We start from the raw sequence: 15,683 nt of genomic DNA on the forward strand, positions 1-15,683 counted from the left end.
TTCTGCAGCACACATAGAAAAAGCAGTCAACAAGGAGGAATAAGAGCATTTGCCATGCTGCTGCCACCCTGGGGTGGCGTTAGCTTTAGGCGTTGCTTCAGGTACACGACAACTTGTAAATCTGGGGCAGCGTCGAAAGCAATGGGTGTTGCAGTGGAACGTTCACTGCAACACAAACTGTACGCCCCTCTGATGCAGGCGTTACACATCCTTGTAAATATGGAGCAGTGCTTAACGCTACCAGGCGGTCACAATAAGTGACGTTCTGGTGGCACTAGGGGTTCTTAAATATGCCCCCTGGTGTTGTATTAATGGTGTTGGTTGAAATATGCTTTTCACTTACTTCATGCTAACGCTTCCGTATACTCACTCTGCATTCCTCTCTCTCTTCCTCCGTTGACTATTGCTCGGTCTCGCCTTTGTCTCTTTTTTCCTTTCTGTATCCCAATCTCTCCTTAAATGACTCTCTCCCTTACTCTCTCAGATGCATTCTCTTCTTTCTGTGTTGAATTATGTTTTTGTTTTCCCGAGTGGTGTATGCATTGATACATCACCTCTTTATGTATATATATACACACGCGCCAACGTGCATATAAGTCTAGTACACAGGGTGTGAATCCTGTGGGCCTTGAAGATTGTGTGCAAATTCCATTCCCACTAGTTTGCATTCGAGTGGTGTGAGCAAAGCAGCATGTGGTCAGTTTGCACCCAATTACAATTTCCACAACCAGCGATGGGGAGTCATGTGCAATTGACACATTATTTGCCTTTCATTGATTGCAAAAAAAATGCAATTCAGCACAATTTTCTTCCACAGTTTTGCTCAACATTTGCTTGCCATCTGTTGAAAATTGCCAATAACAATAAATTGCGTCCAGACAGCCGTTGTGTTTTTAAGCAAAGTAAAAACTGCAGGAGACACACTATTGTGAGGTCTAGTCCGGTTCACCTCTCTTCTCACAGAGTAAACCGGTGCACTCCTTGTGCACTCCCTGCTCCATCAGGCACTAATTATGTGCAGTGTGCTGTAATGTTGAGTGAGAGGGTGCATGAGCGGTTGTATGGAAGAGTGACTGGGTATATGAGTGTCTGTATTGGTGACCGAGTGGGCGCATGAATGGGTCTGGGGGTGAGTGAGTGGCTGCATGGTGGGTGTATCGGTAAGTGCATGAGTGGCTGTAATGTTGAGTGAGAGTGCGCATGAGTGGCTGTATGGATGAGTGACTGGGTATTTGAGTGTCTGTATAGGTGACCGAGTGGGTGCATGAATGGGTCTGGGGGTGAGTGCATGAATGGGTCTGGGGTGAGTGAGTGGCTGCATGGTGGGTGTATGGGTCAGTGCATGAGTGGCTGTATTGGTGAGTGGTTGCATGGATGATTGACTGGGTATATGAGTGTCTGTATAGGTGACCGAGTGGGTGCATGGATGGGTCTGTGGGTGAGTGAGTGGTTGCATGGTGGGTGTATGGGTAAGTGCATGAGTGGCTATATTGGTGAGTGAGAGGGTGCGTGAGTGGTTGTATGGATAAGTGACTGGGTATATGAGTGTCTGTATAGGTGACCAAGTGGGTGCATTAATGGGTCTGGGGGTGAGTGAGTGGCTGCATGGTGGGTGTATGGGTAAGTGCATGAGTGGCTGTATTGGTGAGTGAGAGGTCGCATGAGCTGTTGTATGTATGAGTGACTGGGTATATATGTGTCTGTATAGGTGACTGAGTGGGTGCATGACTGGGTCTGGGGTGAGTGAGTGGCTGTGTGGTGGGTGTATGGGTTAGTGCATGAGTGGCTGTATTGGTGAGAGAGAGGGTGCATGAGCGGTTGTATGGATGAGTGACTGGGCATATATGTGTCTGTATAGGTGACCGAGTGGGTGCATGACTGGGTCTGGGGGTGAGTGAGTGGCTGCGTGGTGGGTGTATGGGTAAGTGCATGAGTGGCTGTATTGGTGAGTGAGAGGGCGCATGAGCGGTTGTATGGATGAGTGACTGGGTATATGAGTGTCTGTATAGGTGACCGATTGGGTGCATGAATGGGTCTGGGGTGAGTGTGTGGCTGCATGGTAGGTGTATGGGTAAGTGCATGAGTGGCTGTATTGGTGAGTGAGAGGGTGCATGAGCGGTTGTATGGATGAGTGACTGGGTATATATGTGTCTGTATAGGTGACCGAGTGGGTGCATGACTGGGTCTGGGGGTGAGTGAGTGGCTGCGTGGTGGGTGTATGGGTAAGTGCATGAGTGGCTGTATTGGTGAGAGAGAGGGTGCATGAGCGGTTGTATGGATGAGTGACTGGGTATATGTGTGTCTGTATAGGTGACCGAGTGGGTGCATGTATGGTTCTGTGGGTGAGAGAGTGGGTGTATGGTGGGTGTACGGGTAAGTGCATGAGTGGCTGTATTGGTGAGTGAGAGGGTGCATGAGCGGTTGTATGGATGAGTGACTGGGCATATATGTGTCTGTATAGGTGACCGATTGGGTGCATGACTGGGTCTGGGGGTGAGTGAGTGGCTGCGTGGTGGGTGTATGTGTAAGTGCATGAGTGGCTGTATTGGTGAGTGAGAGGGCGCATGAGCGGTTGTATGGATGAGTGACTGGGTATATGAGTGTCTGTATAGGTGACCGATTGGGTGCATGAATGGGTCTTGGGTGAGTGTGTGGCTGCATGGTAGGTGTATGGGTAAGTGCATGAGTGGCTGTATTGGTGAGTGAGAGGGTGCATGAGCGGTTGTATGGATGATTGACTGGGTATATATGTGTCTGTATAGGTGACCGAGTGGGTGCATGAATGGTTCTGTGGGTGAGTGAGTGGGTGTATGGTGGGTGTATGGGTAAGTGCCTGAGTGGCTGTATTGGTGAGTGAGAGGGTGCCTGAGTGGTTGTATAGGTGAGTGAGTGGGTCATGAGTTTCAGTATGGGTAAGTGAAAGGGTGCATAAGTGGTTCTATGGGTGAGTGAGTGTGTGTGTGTGTGTGTATGAGTGAGTGGCAGGGTGTGTGAGAGGTGGTATGGGTGAGTGAGTGTATGCATGAGTGTGTGTATGGATGCGTCACTGCATGAGTGACTGAGTGAGTAAGTGGATGTGTGAGTAGCTATGTGGATTACTGTGTGGTTATGAAAGTAGTGTCAGGACAGACACTTTCACTATCCACTACTGTTGTGCAGGGTGGTCTGAGCTGCAGTGTGTTCCCACATATGAGTACAGTTGTGCAGACTCACTACAGTCCTCCAGCATGCAGAGCACCATAAATTAAACCTGGGTGTGGGGGAATAACAGAATGTAAAGCACTTCACCAGAGCATCAGTGGATCTGCTAACCCAGTGGAATGAACCAAGTTGATGATGAAGATGATGACGAATTATTGACCATGTGGTTTGGACAGGGCTTGGAATAGATTTTTTAGACATTATGTAGGTAATCATCATGTGTTTCTGCCATTTTAACACTAGTATTAGCCACAAAGAGCTATTTTTTATGCACCTGTCTGGTACTCGTGCCATTTTAACATGAATCCGATAACCATTTTAAGTTATTATATAAGCTTTTTATCACACTGTGCTTGTGTCTTAATGACTTGACAGTGCTTAAACTTGCCAAATGATTGTGCCGGTAGTAGGCTCTCTTTGTTAAAGTATGCCATCTAAATTATTAAGGAATTGTATTACTATGTAACATCAAATTAGCACTTTAAATCTTTATATCTTGGGTCGGATAGTTTGTATTTATCTTGATGATGATACCACCTGGGAAATTTGTCTTTGAAACCACCTCATATTGTTTTAAGAGCTTTTAAATATTTGTACTATTTTAACGTTATGAAGTAAACGTCTCAGAAACCCTGGTATCTAAATGTTAAGCTATGTATCGGGAATAATGGTGGATTACAGTAGGCCATTTCCTATAGAAGCTTTTCTTATTCTAAACCTTATTATTTTTAGCCAGTGTAAAAGCATAATGAAGCAAACGTACCTTTTTTGTACAATTTAATATGTAACTTTTATGACCCATGGTCGAATAAAGTATATATATGATGATGAACCAACATCCCCTGGAGGATGGCCAATTCTGTCTGAGCTGCAAATCAAACTCTTAAGTCCATGTCTATTCTTATGTATATTGTAGCTAAGAAGATCAGTTAAAGGACTGGGGCAGGGAGCAGAGCAACATCTGTAAATCTAAATCACAGGATAATATTAAAAAAGATCAGTGGTGCAGTATGGGTAGGTGCAGTAGCACCAGGATCACAAGGAGCACAAAAGTCACAAAAACCCAAGCAGTAAACAAAGTGTAATGGCTTCAATCCTCTCCCTCTGCAAAGTTGAGGCCATGGCCTCATCTGTCCGAAAGGGCAAAGTCCACATTTGTTTCAGCTGTGACCTCCTTTCAACTATGTGCAAACCAGCTGGGCGCACATGAACTGATGCATCCACCTCAGTGCTCCTGAAATGTGCAGCATTTTCAACCTAGTGCTTAATCTGTAAATAAAAACGTGCTGGTGCCCAAAAACCTCCTCTAAAACATGCAGCTGCAGCAATTAAATGTGCAAACATGGAATACGGAGGCAGGGTAATCCTGAAGCCATCTTGGGCCTTTCAATCCATTTACAGCTCTCCCTGCCCCTTCAGCTTACTATTGCAGCTTTCCGCTTTCTCCGATTGTGACGCTTTTTCACTTTTCTCTCCCGCCGTCTTTCTCATATGTGTCTTTTGCTCTCAGTAAATGTGTGAGGCAGAACAATAAGTGCTGGTGCCCGCACCGGAAAGAACAAGCACAAATTAAGCACTGGTAGAGCATGAACTCTGAAGTGAGCATCCGTTTTATGATTTTCTGTAAACAATGTTATTTATCTCTCTTTTAGCTTGGACCTAGATAAGGATGGTGCAGCCACTGATATCTAACAAGTGAAGGTAAAATCAAGGTCTAGTCTTACATCTCTGTACTTCTAAGATTTCCTTACTTGAATGATTACTTTCAGAGAGCTGAACTCGAGCCCTAAGGTAATCCGCGCCCTGGCCATGCACTGATAATTACCCCGGTTATTACATCACTCAAGACAAATTCTATAGAGTCATTAAAAATATAAATGAAACATTAGCTTTCAAATTATTGAAGAAAAAACTGTGCATGGTGGGGGTGTGAGTTATAGTTACCTAAGGGAGCGAATTATAGTAACTTGTGATAACTCTGCTGAATTTCTATTGTTTTGTACGTGCAAATTCAGAACCTAACTATAAGATCCCTGTAACTTTTGTGTACTTTTCAGTGAATTCCTACGGATTTTATAATTCTATTTCCTAACTGCTATAACGTCTCTCTAACCTTTGTTACAAAGGTTAAAATAACATTGTCGTTAGGTAAGAATTTCAGTGACAACGTAACATGTTAAATGTACAAAATCACTGAACTTGACATATTATAGTTAGTGCTGGTAACTATACTCGTGCCCCCACCATGCATAGGTTTCTCATCAATAATTTCATTGCAAGTGTTGCAGTTATATTGTCAATGGTATCATAGAAGATGTCATGAGTGATTCAATTTGTGGGGTAATTAGCCGTGCATGGCCACGGTGTGAGTTATAGTTCCCTTAGGACACGAGTTATGGTTACCAGAGCTAAATATAACTTGTGAATTTCAGTGGTTTTGCACATTCAAAACATGGCACCTCACCCTGAGACTTATTAGGCGCCAGGCCCTCCATCCCCGGGCCAAATTGCATTAAAAAGGGAAAGGGCGGGCCAAATTGCTGCTCCCATCCTCATGTCTTATGAGGCCTCAGGACCCTATCCTGTGGCCAGGCCCTGCTTCCAACTCCCCACAGGAACCCAACCCCATGCTGTGTTCTTCCAACGCTTGGCCAAAGAGCCTGGCCTTTGGCTAGCCATGTGGCCAACCCACCCAAAGGCAGTCAACCTCCTACAGGCGGCCAACCCAAATCCATGCACAGCCTTTGGCGAGGGCAGTGTAGGTTTGGCCTTTAGGCACCAGTGACCCCATCTCCCAGGGCCAAAACATATATGTTAAGGGGAGGGGGCATGTAGCCCCCTCCAAAAGCCCTAATTGGCCCCTTGGACTCCATCCTCCAGTGACAAATTCCAATAAAAAGGGGAAAGGATCCACGTGGCCCCCTCCCAGACCTTTAATAGGCCCCAGGAACACTATCCTCTGGGGCCGTCTATAATTTAAAAGGGGGAGGAGCCTATTGTCACCCTGCGGACCCCATCCACCAAAGGTTTTCAAAATTATAGGTCAGTGCCCTGGTGCCTACCCACTAAGAAACACATATTAAGGGGAGCTGGGTGCACTAACCACTCCCCGCGACCCCCAGGAGGCTCATGCGGCCTGAACATTCCCTTCCCTGGGGACAAACTTAAGTGAAAAGGAGAGAGGGGCTGTGCAGCACCCCATCCCGAGCCTCATTAGGTCCCAGGGAAAAAGCCACAGGGAAGAAAGGGCTGAATTCTTCTTAAAGTAAAATAAACACGTTTTCTCTTCTTGAAGTTTTAGTGAGTGCTGGCAGTGATCCCCTGGGTCATTGTCTACTCGCCCAAAAGCATTTGCCACATTTTACCAAGAGGAAGACGCCCAAAGGAAAGCCCTTCACTTTTTTTTAACAGTTCCAACTACAAATTGTGGTTCAGTAACTCTTGAATGGTTTGTGACTGGTATTAGGATTGTAAAGCATTCATAAATATTGTTGCAAATCCCAATTTGAAAGGGACCCCTACAAAACTCCTCTTCCAAATTGTGATTATTAATTAATTTCTAAACCCATGTCCAAGGTCAGTAAAACTTGCCATGGGTTTGGTACATTAAACACATTTTCAGCTTCATTAAAACCACAAGTTCAGTGAAGTGCAGGGTTTGCAACAGCTAAAAACCTTAGTGCATCTGGCACCATATTCTTTGTGGCTCCTTCTTGGGCAGCGTCCACCTACAATCCTGCACTCACTGTTTCATACAAAACAACACCACTGATCAGCCCATAATGACCCCATCTACAGGTGACCAACAAACGTGATCATGGACCATCACCCAGGGACACAGGCTCTGAAGCTATTTCTGGCAACATATGCATAACCATCAACACATGCAAGTGAAGGAGCCCCACTGACCCCAGCCTCTGGGCTTCATTCTTAAAGGATGGCCTTCAGACAACACCTCTGATTGAGTCTACTAGACTCCAAATACCATAATGCTGCCACCAGCCAGGTCCTGAAGAAACAACTAAGGGAGACTTTGCTCTAAACTACAGGGTAGGAAAGCCAATGGATTCCCTCCTGAATCTCCGGCAGCCCTGAATTAACCCCTGAAAAGCACCACATCATCAGTGTTAGGAGCCCCTTCAGATGAGGGATCACAAGCTGTGCCAGAAAGGCTGAAAGTGTTGAGGAGCCTGAGGACAAAGGAATGATGTGCACACACAGACCCTTTATCCCCCAGACAGGAGCTTGTAGTATAGAAGAGAAACCTGAACAGCTATAGTTTGCCTAAGACTGATTGTTAACAGGGCTAAAACCAGCCCAATGTGGCAGAGATGAGAAAAATGCAACACTGACGCTGTTCACAGGGGTCTTAAGGACTGCAGGTGCCCCCGACACAGAGCTGGATCACTGAGATAGAGTGGCCGTCACCTCATAAAGAGCAGACGTCTCTGTTTTTCTGTTATGGGGCCCACTACTAGTTTACAAGTTACAGTCATTTCTCTGACGACCCCACTAGAATTATCATCAAACAATTCAGCCTCACTATCTTTCAAGTCAGTGGGAGGTTTCAAAACATCCACAGAAATAAGACAAAATCTAACTTAATCACAACAGCATATATATGGCAGCTTCTAATGTGTCATAAATAAGTTTGCACAGTCTGTAAACACCAAACTAACTGAATATATCTCCACCTGATGCATTGGTTGTCAAATGGTTCCTAATCTTGGTTGAAAAAATTAGATCCCCCTGACACTTCATAATCAAAACCATCAAACAAAGTTGGGGGACGTCATCTTTTCCAAAAGTTACATCACGTGGCATTGCACACATTCCATGTTCTATCAGTTCAACATTACATGTTTATTTGTGAATTATGCTGAGAAGTATTTGGAGTTAATGTAAATTTGTAAAATAAATAACATGACAGCATAAATAACATCCATGAAGGTCCTCTTTAGTGGACACTACAACTACATCTGGGTGCATATTTACTGATGTTTTTCACGGCCGGCCATGTAAAGTAACACAATGCAAAAAACAGCAGCAATGTACTTATTTTTTATTTTTAAAGATGTCTCCTTGTAACAAAGACAAGCAGAGGTGCAGCTGTGGGTCAGAAGCATAGTGGCATAGGGCTTCCCACAACAAGCAGGAAAAAAAAGCTTCTCTAGAAATAGTACTTGTGTGAATAGCTACAAATGTACTACTTTCTAGAATTACCAAAAACCTTTCCAGCAGTAGACCTTTAAATCTGTGCCTGGCACTGATTTCTATGTATGATCCTAGAACGTCATGTGCAAAGCTTCCCAAGCTCACATTACTCCAGTGCACAATCGACCTGATGTGCAATTCAACATTTTATCTTTTCTTTTGTTTTTCTATTTGAACAATATTTCCCTGTGAAGAAACCTCCTTGCATATGTCCCCTCCAAGAGATCTTCCTTCCAACACTAAAAAGAGTTTTACTCCAGCCCTGATTAAAACCTTCACAATTTGAGGGTGTCCAATTGTAGTGTGGAAATGCCAACAAACTCTCATGTTTGAGGGTATTCTCAAATCTTCAAGACAAGCCATTCAATGATCTGCTAACTTCCCACTCATTGCATGGGATTTACTATAGCCTTAGAGCTCACTGTAGTAGGCTATAGCAGCCATTAAAGGCCCCTGCCCAGCGTGAAAGGTCCGAGCCGAAGGTGAGGGCCATTAACAAGGGAGCAGGTCTTTAATGGCCGGAATAGCCCAGCTACGAAGGGCTATAAGGCTATCATTCCACCACTAGAGGACAGAATGTTCTAATAAAACGAAGGTCTCGCGGAGGCCGAGGGGATTGAAATGTTGAGGCTCAGGGCTTTTACCAGCCATTAGAAGCCCCGAGCACCCCATTGTGTACAATGGAGCTCCCAACATTCAAGGAAGTTCTTACTGGCCATGAATGCATACTTCAGCAATAAAATGTCTTTTACATCAGCCCATTGTTTGCAAATATTGTGGAAGCGCGAGTAACTAAATCAGGGCGAGTATGAGTTTACTGAGATTGAAAAGGAACCGTGTGATGCAAGACATGAGCATAGTTGAAGAAGGCACCAACCTAGAAGCAGCTCAAATAAAACCGAGCAGCGTTTCACACAAAAGAGTGACCGGTGCAGTTTAATGGTGAGTTGAAGGGACGAGCACCCAAGCCACAGCTGTGCGAGCTGAGGATTCACCTGGTACAGCAAGATGGACAACCCCTCAGCGACCAAGACCAGGCAAAGCGACAGACCTGGGTGTCAGGAACAATTAGATCACGAATAACAATATTGTTTGCAAACAGTAATAAGACTGGCTACTTAAAATGCTTTCTTAAATACCAATGCACTACAAATAAACCTACACTGAAAGTTGGGAACAGAACCGAGATCAGGTTCCCTGGTCTCCTTGTTAGTACTTAACTGAGGTCCAGAGATCACTCCGAGTGCTGAGGTCTTCGGTGCCAGAGCCCGAGTGGAGAGCACAGTGGGTGTCAGCAAAGTGATAAAACACATAAAACACATGTATTATAAATCATTTTCAGGAAAAGTTGAATTAAAACAGCATTAACCTTATCACTAATCACCAAATCTATGTACATTTGTTGGAACATGAAAGGTGTGTTTGTTCTGGTCTCATTATTTACGTGATGTGAACTTTTTGTTCTTTGACTGTATCCTGAGCGCACTCATTTATCTTGGGGATTGTCCATACTTGACCACAGCCTTTCGTACATTGCGGTGCCTGCTTCAAAAACCAATGCACCAATGGCCCTTTTTAATAAACTGAGCCAAACTCACCAAGTTATCAGATTCATAAGTACAATCTACACCAAGTAAACTAATATACAGGAGAGTGAACTAAAGGGGCAATCCCTTAGTAGCGCCCTGAGGCAGCATGCACCACTACAAGGTACCTATCAATTTAAATCTAGATGCATTCCCTGAGATATTCTACTAATTGACTTTCCGAACTGTCATTCCCTGTATAATGCAAGGACTTGGTGCAGGGCACAAATCAACGTCAGCTTATGAATGCACACCATGCCAGTGGAGGTCAGTAAATTTAGGACACACACGCACACATACACAGTCACTCACAGATACGCATACATACACAGTCACTCATACCCAGTCATTGACACACACATACACAGTCACTCACACCCATTCACTTACACACACGCTTATATACACAGTCACTCACACCCATTCATTCACACACATGCACACATACACAGCCACTCACACCTATTCATTGACACACATGCACACATACACAGTCACTCACACCCATTCATTGACACACATGCACACATACACAGTCACTCACACCCATTCATTGACACACATGCACACAATCACTCACACACACGCACACATACACAGTCACTCATACCCAGTCATTGACACACACACACACACACACACACAGTCACTCACACCCATTCATTCACACACATGCACACATACACAGTCACTCACACCCATTCATTCGCACACATACACTTATCCATTGGCAACACTCATTACCAAATATTCAAACATACATGTATGCACACATCAAATATTAATTTTTAAAAAAACACACACACTTAATTGCATCTCTTTCTCTGAGGTGCCAGGGGGGTTGGGACTGCTGCCTTGCCTCATTGGTTGACCTTAGATCATCCAATGAGGGAAGACAGCTGTCCCAAGCCTAGGCTGTCCTAGGACGGTTACGACTTCTGCCTTCCCTCATTGGTTAACCTCAGGTCAGCCAATAAGGGAAGGCAGAAGTCCCAACCTCATCATAGTGAGACTGTTGACCCCACCCCACTCTGTGATGAGATGTCATTCATTGACACTCACCCTGGACGCTTTAGGGACTGAAACTGAAGTGCCCAGGTCAGAGGCAATGAGTGACGATACCCTTTGTCACCTCGGAGGAGGGCCTCGAGGACCTTTCTCAGGAGGTCACACCCACAAGAGCTGTGACCTCCTCAGCCCAGCAAAGTTCAGCTCAGGCAGTAAGGGGTCTGTGAATTTAGTGGACGTCTATTTCCTGGCTGTCTGGCCTGAAAATGAAGAGTGTCTGTCAGGCTGACCTTTGCTCAGCCTGACAGACATCCTTCTTGAGGGGCAAAAGGTGAGGGGGCATGGCCATTCAGCCCCAATGGATGTGCAGTGTCTGCACCTTGGTCAAAGACGTCTGCTAACACAACACCAGTTAGTTTTACAGGGTCAGTGTTTAAATTATCCAGGAGTGAGTTATTCAGCATTGTCTGTTTTTCTCTTTCTGCAGGGCAGCCCGGAAACTGGTCTTAAGGCCATTTGATGAATTCTTCCACAACACTGATTACTGGAAACAATTACTTTCCAACTTTCTGGGATCATCTTCCTTTCTCCTACTCAATAAATGATTCTCTAGGAGCTTCTTGTGATTCTGAGGTCCCCTGTGTCAATTCACCAATAAAGTAGAAAGAGCATTGCAGTTCCCGACTCGTCTCCTTCATTTATGAGCTCTCAGAGAGATAGGTTCAGCAGCCAGAGACTGCATTTCAGAGTGGACTTTGGGCATTCATTCAAACTTTGTTGAATATTGATATCGGTGCTTAGAAACTATCCAACAAATCATAGTTCCACAGCGCTTTGAATTTTGGAGGCCCTGATCCCATCAGCTCTACAGACATAGGGCCTCATTCTGACCCTGGCGGACGGCGGAGGCCGTCCGCCAGGGTACCGCCGCTGAATGACCGCACCGCGGTCAAAAGACCGCGGCGGCCATTCAGACATTTCCTCTGGGCCGGCGGGCGCTCTCCAAAAGAGCGCCCGCCGGCCCAGAGGAAATGCCCCTGCAACGAGGACGCCGGCTCAGAATTGAGCCGGCGTAGTTGCAGGGGTGCGACGGGTGCAGTTGCACCCGTCGCGTATTTCAGTGTCTGCTTAGCAGACACTGAAATACTTTTCGGGGCCCTCTTACGGGGGCCCCTGCCGTGCCCATGCCATCGGCATGGGCACGGCAGGGGCCCCCAGGGGCCCCGCGGCACCCCCTACCTCCATCCTGTTCCTGGCGGGCGAACCGCCAGGAACAGGATGGCGGTAGGGGGTGTCAGAATCCCCCATGGCGGCGCAGCAAGCGCCGCCATGGGGGATTCTAAGGGCAGCGTTAAACCGGCGGGAGACCGCCGGTTTGCCTCTTCTGACCGCGGCCGAACCGCTGCGGTCAGAATGCCCTGCGGGGCACCGCCGGCCTGTCGGCGGTGCTCCCGCCGACCCTGGCCCCGGCGGTCTTAGACCGCCGGGGTCAGAATGACCCCCATAGTTACAGTCACCAAAGGACTTACTGGTCAGATCACAAGAACACTGGAAATTCTAACACCGATAGTGAAGAGAATCTGAGCCAATCGGATATCGGAAACAAATTCAACCATCATTGTATAGCTCATAGGTCTGGCCTTCACACTCCTGCTCTTAGTGAATAGGTTAATTAAAATAGTTCAATGGTAACTGCTAAATAAAAAAAACATGTTTTTGCTCTAAAAGTGAAGTGATTCACAAAGAGCTCCTAGATATATAGCAGACACAATAATGACAAATTACCAGCAGATATATTAACGTGAAAATATTGGGTCTGATTACGACTTTGGTGGAAGGGATTACTCCATCCCAAATGTGACGGATATCCCAGCCGCCGAATTACGAGTTCCATAGGATATAATAGACTCGTAATTCGGTGGGCGGGATATCCGTCACATTTGGGTCGGAGTACTCCGCCGAAGTCTTAATCAGGCCCATAGTGCCTAAAAACAAAAATTAGGCATTTTTATCAAACATCAGTAACACCGCAAGATGAAGCATATCGAAGACAACAAATATTAGCCACACCTAAACCCATCAAAGCCCAGCTATTCAAATCAAACAGTTTGTTATCTGCAGCGAAGAGATTCACACAGAGCACCCGCAATATGACGGGTGTGATAATGACAAAATGTAGCTCATCATTTTATGACAAGTTGCTTTTAAAAAGTGTACACGGAGGTAGCAACTTCCTGATGGGCGCTGATAGAGCTGGACCAGGAAAGAGTAAAATGAGTTTGATAAAGAGCCAACCAACAGCATGAAAGCACAACCACTAGCACTGATGTGCCTTCTGCGAGTACAGAGTGCGCAGGTGGGCACAGAAAGCAATGAGGCATAACCACCACCGGAAAAATAATAAATCTAATGTTATATTTTTTACATTATTAGTGAAGTGCTACACACTCTGCATGTGCGTAAAGCAGTTGTGTTAATTACAAAAGGCCGTGCTTCAAATATTCACACGAGGAGCTTTTAGCAACTGCATCATCAAAACCGCCACTTACTGCTCTCAAAGTAAGAAACTAGGAAGAACCCGGGAAGATAGTTTTGATTGAAAGGACAGCATCCAACAGGGGTGAGGCAAGCCCAGTTTGCATTTAAGGATCAGTACACACCTGTCACTTAGAGCCAGATATAGCAAGGCTTTTGCGCCTCGCAAACGGCGAAAAACACCATTTGCGAGGCGCAAAGGCCCCTACGCAATGCAGAAACGCATTTCGCGAGTCAGAACCAACTCGCAAAATGCGTTTCCGACTCGCAAATAGGAAGGGGTGTTCCCTTCCTATTTGCGACTCGCAACGCATTGTAAGTTGATTCACGGTCGCAAATCAACTCGCAGTTACCATCCACTTGAAGTGGATGGTAACTCATTTGCAAACGGGAAGGGGTCCACTGCCTGCTCTGAAAAAAACCGAAACAAAAGGTTTTGGTTTTTTTTTTCTAAGTGCAGCTCGTTTCCCTTTAAGGAAAACGGGCTGCAGATAGAAAAAAAAAACAGCTTAATTGCAAAAGCAGTCACGGACATGGAGGTCTGCTGTCTCCAGCAGGCCACCATCCCCGTGAGTGCCCAGACTCGCAATGGGGTCGCAAACTGCGACCCACCTCATTAATATTAATGAGGTGGGTGTTTGCGACCCCATTCCGAGTCGCAGAAGGTGTCTGAGACACCTTTCTGCATAGCAAATTGCGAGTTGCAATTTGCGAGTCAGAAGGACTCCCAAATTGCAACTCGCAATTTGCTTTCTTCCTACATCTGGCCCTTAGCTGCATCATCAAAACCGCCACTTAATAATATATCTGCTCTCAAAGTAAGAAACTAGGAAGAACCCTGGAAGATAGTTTTGATTGACAGGCAGGCATCCAACAGGGGTGAGGCAAGCCCAGTTTGCATTTAAGGATCAGTACACACCTGTCACTTAGCTCCCAGGCACACTTCGGGTTGACCATGTCTTTACACATTCAAATGTTAGGCTAAGTTATTTTTCATCATCGAATATCTTGATTTGGATATAAAATATCCATAAAAGAGGCACAAAGATAAAATCATGCAGATACATCTCCAAAGTCGTCCACAAGTTCAAATGAATGAAAACAAACATATTAATGATAGAACTGAACAATTTAGAACCCTTTTCCTCTGCTTAGTAAGTTAAAACATCTAAATGTGAAAGCTGTTTTCTTCATAACCACATCACCCAATATTTCAAATAAAATTAAAAGTATCCTTATAATAAATACATTTGTCCTGTAAAAACATTGGTCTCAATATTTGGTTTCTTAAGTCCCTGTAATAATCACAAAACGTAACAAAGTGCACTGTGGACTCAGTTGACTTGCCATCACATGGGCAATGAGGTAACTTTTGTCAACAAAGGCCCATTGGGGAAAAGCAGCCATAAAGTGCAAAGTGCCAATTGGCAGCCTTGTAAGATGGAACCTGTGCTGAGTGTTTGGTACTAAAGTGAGCAGCAGCTTGCCTTAGACAGGGAATCTCTAGATGTAGAGAGGAAAAGGAAGAGGTTGGGGTTAGTTCCCCATGGTGGTAGCAGCAGTGTTTCAGATAGTAATCCTGTTAGAGAGCAAGATTCCAGAAACCTTCATAAGATAGTCCCCCCTTACAAGGAGGGGGATGACATTAACAAGTGGTTTGCTGCATTTGAGAGGGCCTGTATGGTTCAGTTGGTCCCTCAAAGGCCATGGGCTGCTATCTTTTGGCTATCGTTCACTGGAAAGGGTAGGGATAGGCTCCTTACTGTCAGAGAAAGTGATGACAATAATTACAAAGTTTTGAAGGATGCACTCTTGGATGGATTAGGCTTAACCACTGAACAATACAGGATAAAGTTCAGAGACACCAGAAAAGAGTCATCTCAAGACTGGACAGACTTTGTAGACTATTCAGTGAATGACTTGGAGGGTTGGGTACATGGCAGTAAGGTCACTGACTATGAAAGCCTGTATAATCTAATCCTGAGAAAGCATATTTTGAACATTTGTGTGTCTGATCTGTCGCACCAGTACTTGGTAGACAAGAATTGGGAAAGAGGACAGACAGATGGGTCAGAACAAGAGTGAACAGAAAAGTTCATACAGGGGGTGACAAGGATGGCAAGAAGGACGGTAAGTCTT

General features: G+C 45.3%; 1 protein-coding gene across 3 annotated transcripts in view; it reads left to right on the top strand.

The window, feature by feature from the left end:
- The window catches only part of LOC138257912 (mucin-like protein 2), a 625,312-nt gene extending 613,627 nt beyond the window's left edge, over positions 1 to 11,685 (top strand). For all 3 annotated transcript variants that reach the window (XM_069205907.1, XM_069205908.1, XM_069205909.1), the window contains 2 exons: positions 4,854 to 4,902; positions 11,497 to 11,685. In XM_069205907.1, the coding sequence (XP_069062008.1) occupies positions 4,854 to 4,864 (11 nt within the window). In that variant the 3' untranslated portion in view covers positions 4,865 to 4,902; positions 11,497 to 11,685. The remainder of the gene's footprint in view (positions 1 to 4,853; positions 4,903 to 11,496) is intronic.
- The last annotated feature ends 3,998 nt before the right edge of the window (positions 11,686 to 15,683 follow it).

The sequence above is a fragment of the Pleurodeles waltl genome, chromosome 2_1 (assembly GCF_031143425.1).
Source record: "Pleurodeles waltl isolate 20211129_DDA chromosome 2_1, aPleWal1.hap1.20221129, whole genome shotgun sequence".
Taxonomy (NCBI): domain Eukaryota; kingdom Metazoa; phylum Chordata; class Amphibia; order Caudata; family Salamandridae; genus Pleurodeles; species Pleurodeles waltl.